The sequence below is a fragment of the Eublepharis macularius genome, chromosome 8, assembly GCF_028583425.1.
Source record: "Eublepharis macularius isolate TG4126 chromosome 8, MPM_Emac_v1.0, whole genome shotgun sequence".
NCBI classification, from domain to species: domain Eukaryota; kingdom Metazoa; phylum Chordata; class Lepidosauria; order Squamata; family Eublepharidae; genus Eublepharis; species Eublepharis macularius.
The window spans coordinates 38422212-38438002 of NC_072797.1; the positions used below are offsets into that span (position 1 = coordinate 38422212).

General features: G+C 41.6%; 1 protein-coding gene across 2 annotated transcripts in view; it reads left to right on the forward strand.

Annotated features, from left to right (window-relative positions):
- Positions 1-3001: 3001 nt before the first annotated feature.
- The window catches only part of SERINC5 (serine incorporator 5), a 50829-nt gene continuing 38039 nt past the window's right edge, over positions 3002-15791 (forward strand). For both annotated transcript variants that reach the window (XM_054986728.1, XM_054986729.1), the window contains exon 1: positions 3002-3242. In XM_054986728.1, the coding sequence (XP_054842703.1) occupies positions 3216-3242 (27 nt within the window). In that variant the 5' untranslated portion in view covers positions 3002-3215. The remainder of the gene's footprint in view (positions 3243-15791) is intronic.

A 15791-nucleotide genomic window follows, 5' to 3' on the forward strand; every position in this document is an offset into this window, starting at 1 on the left:
GGCTCCCCAGGGTGGCACATGGGGAGGAGAGCTAATAAGTGTTAGTGAGGGAACACCAAACAAACCAAAAATGCTAGCAGAAGACAATAGAGGGAGACTCCCTAGAGAAGGAGTTCCAAAGCTTCAGTGCCACAACTGAGAAGGCTGCTTCTTGGGTTACCGCCCATCTATCATATGGCAGGAGTACCCATTGCAGGGACTCTGAAGATGACCAGCATGGTCAGGTAGGTTCTTATGTGAGTAGGTGGTCCTTCAGTTATGCTGGCCCCAACCCATATAGAGCTTTAAAAGTTAACACCAACAACTCGAATTGGGCCCAGAGGCAAATTGGGAGCCAGTAAGGTGGAACAAGGCTGGAGTGATATGGTCCCTCTGACCCACTCCAATCGACATTCTGGTTGCAGCATTCAATACCAACTATAGTTTCTGGACAGTCTTGAAGGCCATCCCTATGTAGAGTACATTGTAGTAATCTAATTTAGACGTCTTGCTATTGTGGTACATTCCTTGGTAACCTTTCCTGTTTATGCAGGGCTGAAGCTGGTGAAGGGCCCTCCAGGCTGCCACCTGTTCATCCAGCAGGAGGCCTGGGTCCAGGAGTACCCTCCAGGTGTACAAACCTATTCTTTTAGGGGAAATAAACATCATGCTGAACGGGAGACCTCTTAGTTCCTGGGTCAAACCTTCCACCCAGTAGCAGTACCTCTTTTGTTAGAGTTTGTTAGCAGAGTTTGTTAGCCCTCATCTTTCCCAAAACTGTCTTCTGACACCTGTTCACCACAGCTGCCATGGGATCTGCTGGAAGCATGAGGTAGAACTGAATATTGGATAATAGATGTTAAAACATGGGTGATGGAACCTTGTGGGACCCTGAAGACCAGAGGCTGAGGGGTTAAGTAGCAGTCCCCCAGTATCATGCTCTGAAACTTACCAAAACCACAGCCAAATGGTGCCTCCCAGTCTCAACATATAAGGTGGTCCAGCAGGATACCATAATTGGTATGAGAGTCTCTTCTGTTTCCAAGAGGCATTGTGAAGGATAAAGGCTATACGATTCTGTACGCTTTAGAAGTGGGTCAGATTTGGTACTTCTGTAGATCCCATCAAATGGGTGATTAGCAGAAGGGAGGTTGCAGTTCTCACTGTTGAGTAGCACTGGAGTCGTATAGTGGATGCCATAAGAAACAGGTCATTAATTTTGTACTGTGGCACAGAAAGTTAATGTTCAAGTAATGGAAGCATTGTATTCAAGCCTTCATCAGTGAAAGGATTTTATTCACTATATTTAGAATACTATTGTTATGCTTTTAGAAGCAGTTGTCTGAAGGAAAAGAAACACAACTTGTGCTACAAAAGCTTTGAATTCCATTTACAACTAATAAATTTAGAAGTATAGAGCTATTTGTTTCTAAAGATTATACAGACCATTTAAAATTGTTCTTGGACAATCCAATTAGAACATGTAAAATAAATTGCTAGGCAGCTTTGCCTTTCAAATATTTATTTACTTCATTTATAGTCTGCCTTTCCTGCTGTGATTCAAGGCAGACTATAATTAATAACAATGTACTAAAATGGTTGTAAAACATACAGTAAAGTAAGATCACTAAATGTTTGAATTTTTACCTCAGTAATAATACGCACATGGTTCCATGGTCCTTTATTGAATAAGAAAAGCCAAAAGTGTTCCCTGCCTTGGGAAGCTTGCAATCTAAAATCTGACAGTTGAGGAGGAGCAGGAGGGGAGCTCAATTTCTATTTTGGTTATTTTAAAATTCTAGCTTTTTAATTAAATATCTAAAGCAACATTTTTTAATGCAAACAAGTTCATTATGTCACGTTTTCTGTTTAAATTATTTCATATACATTTTTGCTGTGGTTACAGTAGTCCTGTATGGAAGACCAGTATGGTAGTAGATGAGGCAGGACTCATGACACGAAATGGCTTGTCTAAAGCTGCTTGGTTAGTTCTGAACTAGTAGCCTCCAGATGAGCACTTTTTAATCACTAGACAGAGTATTGTAGTGGTTGGACTATGAAGCGGTTATGCTTGAAATCCTTAAACAAGGCCACTTGGTCTAGACCTTGCCTATTTTACAGGGTTGTTGAGAAAATAACTCAGGAATGGAGAACCTCTTTTTGCTATCCTCAGCCCTTATAGAAAGGGCAGGATAAAAATGTGAACCATCTAGTATTTCATTTCTCAAAACTGCACATGGATCTGTATTGCCAGGGTAAAAGGAATTGTGCTTTCGGCTGAACTGCTTTCTTTCCATTGCCGCTCATGCCAGTCAGTTTATCTTGCTATGTAAGAGTATCGCTGGTTCATGAAGAGTCGGACATACCTTGTACCTAAAGAGTCAGATGGCATTTATAGCCTTTCCCATAGATGGGCTGGTCTCGTTCACTGAATGCTAGTTGGACTTTAGGAACTTTTATTTAGGTCTTCCTTTTCAACCCATTTAGTTGTGATGAACCTCCGTTGAAATGTGTTCTGACAGCACCGTTAGTACTTCTGCCGGGACATGCAATCCCACGCGCGCATCGCTTTCATTTCTTCGTTTAGCGCACGAAGCGACCATTGCCCCTAATTACAACTGGGGAGTCCCTGAGCCGCATTAGCCGGGAGAGACGTTGCAAGTTCCCAGATCTCTGATCACCTGGTGGGCACATGCCGCGTCCCCTCACAAGGACTTCCCACGCGGGGAAGCGAAGCCAGCCGGAGCTCGAAAGCAAATCTCCGCGGCGGCGGATGGGAGGAGGCGCGCGACGCGCTGTTCCCACCGCCTTCTGTAGCCGAGGCGCCTCCGCCGTACCTCGTAAAGAAGCATCAGGTGCCCTCTGTCCGGGAGGAGGTGGCCAGGTGGGCTCGGCTCGGTTCCCGCACCCTAATTTCCAGCCTGTCTCTCGGGATCCTCCCGCCCCGGAAAGCATTCCTGATCTGCCGCTAAGCAAACTGACGACAGCGGAAGCTCTGCGCGCTTTGGGCTGGGCTCGGGCTGCCGCCCGGCCAGCCACCCCCGCGCTCGCTGGGGAAGACGCCGCCCCCCTTGCCGCTCTAGGGGGCGCGTGTGCGCTCTGTGCGCACCCAGGCGGCTGAGGGGAGGGCTTCCCTAGAGGAGGCGTCGGCGCTGCCTCGGAAGGGCGGCTTGGTTAGGTGCGCGCAGGAGCGAGAGGCCGTCGTTGGCAGGAGAGCCCCACCGTCTCTGGAAAGCATGTCGGCGCCCTGTTGCGCGGGGCAGGTAAGGCGCAGCCTGGCGACCGCGGGGGCAGCTTGGGCGCAGCGCGGGGGCGAGCGCCGCTTCCTCGCGCCGCGCGCTCCACCCTGCCGGGCTGCTGGCTGCGTGGCGGGCGCTCTGGGGCTGCGCCAGCGTCGGGCGGTTGGCGTCTATTCTGCAGTCCCCTGTCGGCGTTCGCAGGCTCGCCTGCCCGCCCGCGCTGTAAATCCCTGGCCAGACTGGGACTGGCCCCGAAGTGGCCCTTTCTGCTTCTCGCGTGGCATTCCTTAGGCACCCGGGCATGCCACTTCAAGCGGGGCAAAGCAGCTGCTGGCAAACCAGTTGGCGTGCCGCGTCGAGTCGGGCGCTGCTTTGTGAGCATTGGCTTTTAAATGCCACTCTAGTTTATGATCGGAAGAAAATGCCAGTGGTGCTGGCAAAACAAGAACAACAACCCACTCCTTGAACGTGTGCGTGAGGGTGCTTGTGTTTTCCCTTGCTCTTGGAGTTGGCCATGCAAGGTTGACGTGACGGCAGGCGAACTTATACGGGTTAAAAGCTTGGGGTGTCTGAGAGAGGGCCACAGAAAGTAAAATCGTATTATAATAAATAATGCTGTATTGTGACAAAACTAAGTAAGGATGTCTATAGCACCTTAAAGGCCAGTAAGCATATTATGCCGTGAGTTATTCATATGCTTAAAAGACTAGTAAGCATATTGTGGCATGAATCTGATTTCAGATGCTTAGTCTGTATCAGGAAAATAAAAGGATGAGTCCAGGGGCACCTTCTTAAAGATCAACACAGTATTTTCCAGCATAAGCTTTTGAGTCAGATGCTTACTTCATCAGATGTGTTTTTTGAAGTCAGCTCTGACTCACAGACACTTGTGCCAAAATAAATTTGTCTTTAGGTTCCTGTTAACCTTTGTAGGCTGTAACCTAACTGCATTGGATGCAGTCTAGTGTATGAAATTTGGTGTCATCGAATCCATAAAGCACCATTGACCTTTTAAAATGATTTGTGTCTGTTAACACCAGAAGGCTTAGAAATTTTGTGGCCTTGGAAAGAAGTGCTGCAACAAAGTAGTAGGCTGTTGTAGATGTCTGTTGAATCCAAGGCTGCCAGTGCTGTGTAGGCAAAACTAACAACTTTTTTTGGTTTGTTTCCTTCTGATAGGCAAACTTGAAAAATTAAACTGCTGTTTTAAACTAGAGAATACACTGGAGGGTGGTGGTGTGGGAGAAGGCTGGCGTTAAACTACTGCTTACCACATACTGAAGAAAACAGTTTCCATGAGGAAAGCATTAGTGCCCTTACCTGTGTGTGTTAGCAGCAGAAAGCAACAGGGTATTGTTGCACACTGCTAAGGTTATGGTGCAGGAAGAACATTTGCATCTCCTTCATCTTCAGCCCACCTTTAAATATTTGAAAGGCTGTCATTTGGAGGAGGAGGGCAAGGAGCTGTTCCAGTTGGCAGCAGAGGGTAGGACCCGAAATAATGGGCTTAAATTACATGCACAGAGGTACCGGCTGGATATTAGGAAGAACTTTTTCACGGTCAGAGTAGTTCAAAAGTGGAATCAGCTGCCTAGGGAGGTGGTGAGCTCCTCACTGGCAGTTTTCAAGAAGAGGCTGGATGAATACTTGTCAGAGATGCTTTAGGCTGATCCTGCACTGGGCAGGGGGTTGGACTAGATGGTCTGTATGGTCCCTTCCAACTCTATGATTCTATGTAGGACTCATGATTCCAGGAATCAACTTTCCTGGGAATGGGTATGGCTTCTGGGGAGAAGGTGAAAAAGCAGGAAAGGTTTGGGACCGTCAGCTCCTTCTTCTGATGGGTGGCTGGGTCTAGTCCCTTATCTTTTTCTTACCTCTGTATTTACTGTGGACTTTCATGGCTCTGTCTGATATGGAGTTATACCCTTCCAAATCCACTGGTGTCAGTGAACTTAGAAGGTTGTAAATCCTTTTAGGATTGCAGTGTAAGCATGTTTGCTTGGAAATATCCATTACATTCTTCTGGCAATGGTGCTTAGACTTCTGTGAAATCCATTCCGAAATAATTTTTCCTACTACAACACAAGTATTCTTTGAATGCTGTGTTGTGAAATGGTTCATTTTAAGAAAATTGAATAAATGTTAATAACCAGGAGGGAATACAGTTAGCGCTGCCACAAAGAAGCAATGTTTGTATGGAATGAAGTGATGTTTGCATTCCCAGTTAAGTGAAATTTTAAAGTAGTCTGACATATCTTTATGCATGACAGTAAGAGAGCCTTTTCTTTTGCTGTTGGTGAATGTCAGTGAGGGTTAGAAAGTAGATGAAGACCAGTTTAAAAATGAATGTACATTCTGTTCAGTTTAGGAATTGACATTAAACCACAGAGAAGAAAATAGAGAAAAATATTGACTCACGGATGAATGCACTCTTTAAGAAAATTCTTTTTCTTCACATGTTTATTAAATAACTTTGTGTGTAGATATATGTACACATCTAGTATATAGTTGTATACAAACTTGCTGTCTTCAGTACTTTGTGCTATTATGTATTTGAATTTTTCCTTTCCTTCCCCTTCTCTGTACTGACATTAGCACAAGATAGTTTAAAAATTCTCAGAGTTGAGACGTTTCTGTATGAGGCAAGGGAAATGTCTTGTGCTATGTTTAGATAAAGTGACTGCTCGACTGCTCAGTTCCTATTCCTTGCCAGTTCAAACCAAAACAGAAAACCCAAACAGAACTGTTTTGAAAGTGTTCATAATATTTCCAGTTGACTGTTTCTTTTCAAAACTAGGTTTAGAAATTTCCCAGAGGAAAGAATGAATTGGTTGCCACAAAGACATAGCATATTTAGTTATACTGCTGAAGCTCAACTTTATGGACTGAAACATGCATTTTTCTCTAGTGAAATTGGGCTGTGTTGAGGCATAATGAAGACAAAATTATACATTTTAGATCCTATTGACTTCAGTAGGGTCTAATTAAACGCATGTCCAACTAGATCCAATTGAAAGCTGTGGGTCATAAACTGTTCAGCTAGGATGTGCCATTAGCAAAGGAGCTGTTCTGGTGTGTTTTTAGAAATGCCCTGACTATCTCTAGCACTGGGTGGATCTAGTCCAACAGAAAAAATGCTTTGTCGATTGAGCCCTATGGTATTGATCCTATGAAAAATGATAGTGGGTCATGTAGTATTTGAACTAGAAAAATAGCAGCTACTCATAAGCCAAACAAATCCATTGCACATGTACAGTGATGCCAATACTTCTAGTCAGGCAGCTGACCTCGCTTCTTTAAAACCCATGAATATGTCATAGAACGGAGGTTCTAGATCACTCTTCCTCCACTATATTTAAACTCTAACATGGTTCTAGTCTGTGAAATGCCACAATGAATCTGTTAGTTTCTGTGCATGTTCCACAAACTATTTTAAATTTAAATATAAAATACCTTCTAAGATATTGCAGGCTATATGGGCACCATGAATTCCAGTGGTCCTGTAAATGGATTTCTGTAAGAAACAGGAAACAATCATGCTGAGAATAAAATGTTAGCAAGGGAACTATATGTAAGAGGAATATGGCATGAAAAATGTAGAATATTAGGAAAAGCTTCCTGGAAGTGAGACTTGTGTATATGAAATGATCTCTCAAGGGCATTAGCAAATGAGACCATCACTTGGCTTGCTTATAACTACCAATATGCTGTTGAGAACAATCCCTTTTCATCTCCAAGTTCTATAACATTCTTTCAAAGTTACAGCTTTTCCGTTTGTAGATGAGGCTATAACCATGTGTGAAATCTGCTAACGTGCAAAAGAGATTGAAAACATCTTAGCTCACAGATGGCTATCAGATATAGTAAACCCTACAATATGTATAGAGCTTGCAACTATATTCCTGATAGTCTAAACACGGAAACATTTTTGCATGTGTTTAGTTGTACTGTTAAAATATTAGATAAAAAATATCATGGGTAACCCTTTCATTCCTTCTTTGAATGAATTTCTGGTATGTATTTGTTGGACCAGATATGACCTTGCATTGACACATGAACAACAGGGTGTTGTTTAAATAAACCAAATCAGGGATCCAAAATGGAATTCTAGCAAACAGCAAAGAAAGCTTGTGATAGGAAAAAGCCAACAGCCAGAGAAAATCAGAATGCCCCTCCTTGCTATGAGACTAGGCTGCCTCTTGTGCTGCCAGGGATTATAAATTAAAAAGGTTTCTATGCTGCTCCTCTGGCAAAGGTTTCCTCAACAGCTAACAACAAAATAAAACTTCATATACCTAAAAATCTTAATCACCACAATTCCTAAGAAGATGCAAAAAAAAGTGTGTAATGTACTACTGGAGGGGGACAGTTAACCAACTAAGCAACTCAACAAAGCCAAATAGCACCTGTTTAAGTAAAAAATTTAAGATGGCACCTAAAAGTAAGAAGGTCAGGTGCAAGTCAGGTAGGGGGAGTATTCTGTACATCAGGTGCCACTGCAGAAGAGGCCTTTCGATGATGACTAGAAAATCACCACTCCCAAGGTGCTTTTACCCACACTGTGGAAAATGTACAAGTATTCATATGAATAATGTAGAACTGCCCTAATTTTAACTATTGTGTGTACAATACAGAATACTCACTTTTTGAGGAAAATAACTTGATAGAAAAATAAATATACATATAATTAAGAAGCAGTTGTGTTTGAAGACAATGAGTTATAAGTGACAAGTTGAGATATGGGTTTTTCATTCAGTTTTCTGTTTTCCCCTCCAAAATTCCATAATTTCTTAAGAGCTTCCTTCATAAATCATTGTCATGTTCTCCTTAGTTCCTCAAAGGATTCTAAATATTTGCTTTCATTATGCCATGGACAAAGGGAAGGGACATGATATATAGCAGGGGTGGCCAAACTTGCTTAATGTAAGAGCCACATAGAATAAACGTCAAAATGTTTGAGAGCTGCAAGACATGATGCATTGAAGTGACTTCAGATGAAGAGGCGGGTTTGGGGGGAGTGTCCTGAAAGTGACATCACAGGAAGGGTTAGGGTTTTGGTGCTATATGCTGGAAGTGACATCACAAAAATGATGTCGCATCCTTGCTAGGCTTCACCCCCAAAGTCCCCAGGTATTTTCTGAGCAAGACCTGGCAACCCCAACATTTTTATTGAAAATATGAAAATCACGGACGGACGGAAAACAGAGGGAAAGACATGAAAAGAAAGAAGGAAAGGGAGGGGAGGGAAATAAAATAAAGTAAAATGTATGGTCATGGTAATACTCAGAGACCTCTGGGAGCCACACAATATGTCTAGAAGAGCCACATGTGGCTCCTGAGCCGCAGTTTGGCCACCCCTGATATATAGCCTTATAAAAATATGCCTGGTGTGGGGTAAGTGACTACAGAGAACGTTCTCCCTCTCTCAGTATACTAGGATTGCCCATTGAAGCTGAGGGCAGTCAATTCTGAACATTCAAAAGAAAGTAGTTCTTCACACAGAGCATGATTTAGAGAATGCACAACCACAGGACTATACGGTTTTAAAGGGATATTAAACAGATTTATGGGAAAAAGTGCTATTGGCTGTATTCAGAGGCATTATACATCTGAATGCTGGTTGCTGGGAAGCAACAGTATGGGCAGTATTTGGCCTTTGGACCCTGCTTGAGGACATCCTTGAGCATCTGGGTGGCCTGGCCACTATGGAGAAAGAAGAATGGATTAGATATGTCTGATCTAGCAAAGTGGTTCATGTCTTCTTATCTGCTTAGTAACACTTACTGAAGTAGACATTCAGCTTCCTTGGGATGAAGTCTTGCTGTTAATGAAATACAGTAATATAGTTCTGGATGTCATATGTTTTTCCAAGCTCTTGCTATGAAATGCAGCAATACTTTACAGTGCAAACTATAACTTTCTTTCAGTGCAAAATACTTTACAGTGCAAACTGTAACTGTTCTTTCAGTGCAAAATTAGTAGCAAACATCTACTCCTTATGCTCCTCTAACCTCAAGCTAGTAATCAGTTTCCAAGCTTTAATCTCTGCAGCTGGTCCAGTGAACGTGATTTCCTGTCTTGTACAAGGAAGAACACCGCAAGAACTTTCTTCACAAGACACATAGCAACTTAAAAGCTTAATTGCATAGACTGTTAGTTCTCTCTTTCTGTTGTGTATATTTTCCTTCAAGGAAAATGTATAGATTATAGGCTGGTCCGGTGTTCAGCCTGCACCATAATGGCTTGCTTCGGCTGATATAAAAACATCTGCTGTGTTTTACAGGAAACAAGATTTTACATTGGCTTTTGTGTAGCTTCTCTCCTGAGACTAAAAAGTTGACCTCTGCCTTTAAATAAAGCAGCTGTAGTGGAAAACTTTAGTTATAATTGTTTTTAGAATGCAGTGTATCCAAAGAAAGACTTAACACCTCTTTCAGAGTGAAGCTGTGATGAAGTTATTTGAGGAGGCTGTAATGCATTTGTCAGGTACCTTGTAGTATATTTAACAGTATTTACATGACATTATGGTTTATATACAATAAAAGTAAACTTCAAAGAGCCTGCCAGTTTCTGGGTCCTATCTTGAAGTTAATCTTCTTTGTTATTTATGATGAAAAATATAACTAGATTTTTCCTTACTGAAAGATACTGCAATTAACATGGTATATCTTGAAAAACTGTCTGGTTTCTTATAAATTCAGAAATTTTGTTCTATATCCATATTACAAAGAGACTTTCCAATAGAATTAATCTTGAATAAAGGATTGCATGTTTATCTGTGCACCACACTTGTGGTTTTGGGGAATATCCACACTAGCAGTGACTTCAGGAGCTTCCCTATGGAAACCTATTAGGGGGTTCCTAAATCTGATAATTTTGAGAATTGTGTTTCCTTCCTAAAATACCGCCTTTCCCCCCTCATGTTTAAGAAGAAAAGTTGAAATGGTAACTTCAGTAAAACCTTGAAATGTGTGTGTGTGCGGGGGGGGGGGGGTGATCAGTTGTAGAGACTGGCCACATTTTATCACCCCAAAAGTTATCTCAGAGGGTTGCTACTTTGAGACTTGCTGTTGTGTAAAGAGCAAAATGGGTTATTACATGGTAGAAAGCCCCTTAATTGAGGTGGTACTTTGTCACTTTGTATGGGATTGATCTGTAAATCTTACAGGTTTCTGTCCACTGCAGATATTTTGTAAAAAGACTGGCATTAGCTGGCACTTTGCTGCACGGTTGTTCCTTCTTATGAAGGAATAAATAACATCTACAACTGTTATCATTAACTAAATTAGACTAGCAGAAGGAGCAAAAGCAAATGTATCCGGTGGCCTTACAGAACCCCTCATTACATGGAAGAGTTGCATTCTGCTCTGAAGCTGCCTTGAATAGGTCAGATTGCCATTAAGAATCAGAAATGCTGCTGTTTTTCCATGGAAATAGGAGATTTGGACCAAACCTAATCCAATATTGGAGGGGTTTTTCCCCTGATTTTGTATTTGGAAGTAGAGATGGGCACAAACCGAATTACGAACCAAAATTAAGCACGAACCATGCCGGTTCGTTGTTCGCGAACCATGGTTCATCAGATCCCATTTCTGACGAACTGCCATGAACTTTTAGGCTAGTTCGTTTGGCTCGTTTTTTGGTTCATCACTGCAGACAGCCTGGTGCCAGCCAATCACTTTCCTGGGCAACAGGGGATGGACTTCCTGCAGACCTTCTGTTGACCAGGAAGTGAACTTCTGCTGGCCCGAAGGTGACCTTCTGTTGACCCGGAAGTGACGATTTTCTGACCTGGATGTGACATTTTCACGAACCAAACGAACCAGTTCGTGAACCAGGGGCGGCAGGTTCATGAAAGTTCATGATTTGTGGGTTACATGGTTCGGTTTTTTCCCGGTTCGTGCCCATCTCTATTCGGAAGACCATTTTCATTGTAATTCCCTGATCACCTGTTATGAATAGGAACCAAGCAGGGAAGCAATCATGAATGGAAATTGTCTAGCTGTCTGCCTGCTATAAAAGACTAACAGCTATATGACTATATGATATGATAGGTCTATCAAGGTCAGTATTGTATACTCTGACTGGCAACAGCTCTCCATTATCTCAGGCACTGGTCAGTCACATCACCTACTATCTGATCGTTTAATCGGAGCTGCCAAGGATTGGATTTGGGAAGTTCTGCAGGGCAAGCAGATGCTCTGCCACTGAGCCAGAGCCCCATGTGGAAAGATGGACTCCTAGAATGATACAGGCTTCTGTAGACTTGGTTACAAAGTCCACCTTCTCCATTGGGCTTTCATTAAGGACAGTATTTCATACATCAGCTCCTGTAGAGATTGACTCATACCTTCAGAATACATGTGATAAGCAGAGAAAGAGAGAAGACACATACAACACTGAAAAGATCTGCAAGGAAATATATTTCAATAAAACCATACCACTGTAGGGAGGAGGATTCTGGCTTCTAGTGACAGTGTGTTATAATCTCCTGGAGCTAGTGGTTAAAGGCTTCTACAATGCCCTCTAGATTTTATATTCGAAAAGTTGGCAATGGCCAGGTACAGTAGATATCAGCTGTTTTATCCCTGGGAGCAGGACACAGCTGTGAGCAGACCTGCCAAATTGCATTGTACTTCAGTAGAAAGTACTGCACAGCTTGCAGAGTATCTAAAATGAGTTACAAGGTTACTTTGCATCTGACGAAAAGAACTGTGGTTCTCGAAAGTTCATGTTATAATAAAATTGGTTAGTCTTAAAGGTGCTGCTGGACTCTTACTACTAAGGTTACTTTGAGGGTTTAAGAACAGCAAACATAAGCATACTTGCCACTGAGCCTTAGGTTGAAATCCTATGCATTGTGAAGTGCAATGAAGCAGGAATGTGATTGGAAATTAACTTTCCTGCCTGGGTATAAATCCATTCAAAACTGCCATTTTGGTTTCTTTTCATATGCAGACCAACAGTTTGAGTGGGGCTAGAAAAGCACTTCCAGTGGCATGTGTGAATTCAGTCTTACTTTCCAGGATTAGAGTATAAATCTTTGACTCTGCAGTTGTCTGGCTTTGCTCAGTTTTCTGGAAGATGTATCTTTTTAAACAAAAGAACTCTAGTGATCAAAGACTTTTGAAAAACTTTAGCCATTTGTCAGTGGAAGAATCTGTGAACATAAAGCAGTATTTCAGCCGTATGCCTAAATCTTCATGCCAGTAATTTTTGAAGGATTCTGCCTCTGCCATGTTTCTATATTTAATTTTCTTTAACCTGATTTTTTTGAATCACAACCTTCTTTCCCTTGGATAAATTGCTGCTTTTAGGAACTGCAGGTTTCATATGCACTGTGTTTTATTTATTTAGAGATTCTGGTCCTGTCTTCAGCCATTGATTCCCAAGATGCAAGAGCAATACAGATCTCCATTCTGTACTGGTGTGGTGGTATCACCTTTTTATTGTGCCCTTCTCCCCCTAGTTCAGATGATACATATAGTTCACACACACTTTTATCCTTATAACGGAGAAACAAACCCCAAAAGATTGTCTTGGATAGGATAAGGTTGATGATAAAATTCTTTTAGCATCTGCTCAGGAGCCTGTATCATACCTTGCCCAGCTCAGCAGCAAATACTGTTTAGAGGAAAAACTGTTTAGCAGCAAATACTGTCCCAGCAAATAGTTTAGAGAAATTAATGCTGATCAGAAAAATAATGTGCACAAAATAGATATGCAACTCAGAAAGCATGAGGCTGGGTCAGGGGATGGGCACTTTGATACATGTGGTAATTAAATCTGGGTGCTTTAAAACTGGTTAAACTAGTTATTAAATGCCATGTTTGAAAGCAGAAACTTTCATTTGGACCTTAAGAAGGGAGCAATCTTTGCTTCTCCGTCTAACTTGCAAGGTCTGAAAGAGGCTGCTCTTCCAAACCTTTCTGCTTGTAGGCCAATCACTTCATGTTTTTTGGGGGGGGGGATCTTTGGGCCATGATAGGAACAGCTGGAAGAAGTAAAGTGACAAGCATAGCCTCTCTGAATAGATGCCTATGGCAATGGCCTATGAAATAACTTTATTTATATAGCATACTTTAACGCAAGAAGCTGAGGACAGTGTTACATCACTCGACACTCCTCCATTGCATCCTCTCAGCAATCCTGTTAGTTAGGCTAGCTAGTCAGAGACTGGCCAAGATCACCCAAGCAGGCTTCATGATGGGGGATTTAAACCTGGGTGTCTCAGATCCTAGGCAAGTGCTACAACCACTATAGCAATCTGTATAACTTGTATTTAGCTATACATTTTATACCACATATATAACATGTATGCATATTTCTGTAATGTAACCAGTAGCTTTGTAAGAATAAAAATGTCACATCTTGTCAAGTCACCTTACATAGTAATAATTCCTGAGGAGCAGCTGTGTTAGTCTGTTCCTGACTCCTTAAAAACATAACAAAATTTATTCTGGTGTAAGTTTTCATGAATCAGAACTCTGTTAGATATGTCCTATATCTGATGAACTGGGCTCAGAGTCACAAATGCTTGTTGGAATAAAGTTTTGTTCGTCTTTAAGGTGCCACTGGACTCCTGTTAGTCACACAACTAAGTTAGACAGGTTTGGGTGTGCCCAGTGAGATTTCTCTTTTCCTTTGAACAGCCCCATGTCATGGTCATATCACAAACTACTTTAGAAGTTCACCTTGTTCTCAAAGTAGTTTGCTGTGCAGTGGGAGGGCTGCTGTTGGATAAACACCACTCCAAACCCCCTTTGGGCACATAGAACTAATTGCTTTGTTCTTTGGATCCCTGCCTATGTGTGTGTTTCAGCACCTGCCCAAAGGATTGAGCTTTTCTAAACCAAAGGATAAAAGAAATAGCTATACTGTTTTACGAGGAAAACCTGTTTGTTCTATTGGAATGCTCAAGGATTCTAGGAGAGCAAAAATAAATGTGATCTCTTGCTGTTAAAACTGCTGTACAGATGCCCTTGGGATAAAATCTCAGTTTCTGTGTTTGCTTGAGAAAAAAACGAGATTTCTGGGTGTGACTTTCTTCCTCATCTGCAGCCTTTCCGTCTTTGTGTATGAAAACGTCTTCTCTGCCAGTAACAGCGAGTTTCATGCCACCCAGAGTAAAGATGTTTTCTGTTCAAGAAAGTAGTGAAGCCAAATGTAAAGTTGTCTGTAGATATCCATAAATACATCAGTTTGGTATAATGGCACAGCCAGGTTGGTGTAGTAGTTAAGAGTGGCAGGACTCTAATCTGGAGAACCGGGTTTGATTCCCCACTCCTCCACTTGAAGCCAGTTGGGTAACCTTGGGTCAGTCACGGCTCTCTCAGAGGTCTCTCAGCCCCACCCACCTCACAGGGTGTCTGTTGTGGGGGAGAGGAAAGGAAGGTGATTGTAAGCTGCTCTAAGACTCCTTCGGGTAGTGAAGGGTGAGGTATAAAACTGACTCTTCTCCGTCTTCTCCTTCTAAGACTAGTCACCATTGTTCTCTTGCTGATTGCAGTTAATGTAAGCCCAACAAAGTTATTATCCATGCAACACTGTATGTGCTTTGAGGGTCCTGAGCACTGTGTGGTTAGCAAACCAAAGATCTCTAGCATGAGCTGTTTATTATTTTATTTTAAATATTAAATGGATCAATATAAGTGCATACAGTGCCTTTTAAAAAAGAGTTTCGCAGGACTATTGCAAAGAATATATCACTCTTTTAGCCTGAGCACCTCATGCTGGCATGCTAAGGTTGCACATGTGGAAGTGTTGCATGTGTAGTGGTGCTCTTTAAACCAAATTCTGGAGGCATAAAGAGTTGCACTGGGGGAATGCATCAACCTCCATCAAATGCAAGCTCTTGCTGGCCTGGTGTAATGTCTGAGGTGGCATTTTCCCCTGATAAAATGCTATTTACATGTTTAGGGCTGCATCTTACGACATCCTTCTGCTGAGCAGAATCCTGACTCTTCTGGTAAGTCTTCCTTCAAGGGAGAAAGACTTGCTGTAGTGGGGAATGGCTTTTTCTTTTCTTTTTTTTTTAATAAAATTTTATTGGATTAGATATCATATTATTTCACATTACATTCAATTCCCCTATTTCCTAATTCTAACCCCCTCCCTTTCCCCCCTTTTTGTTGACTTCCAACAGTTTTCCAACCCTTTGTCCCTTTTCCCTTACTCATTTTAAGTTCATTCTGTCTAACTAACGTATACTTTCAGTTTCTTCTAAGCTTATCTATATAACACTATATTCTTTCTATTCTCTTACTTACTTACATTAACAACTACATAATAATAGGAATAATAACTAAATAATATCTTTCTTTTAATCATAATTCTTTAACTATTTTTGATACTCTGTACTCTATCTTTTGATCCCTTCTGCCATATTAGACAAACAATTTGTCCCATTTTGCATAATTTCAAATATTTCTATAAACAATACATTCATATAAGTCAACCAATTTAACTTATACTCTATATATTACTTTTTCTACATATCTCAGCTTCATTCTGCTTTAATTATATTATTATTTTGCTTTAATTATGCAATTATACAACTATCCTCAAGGA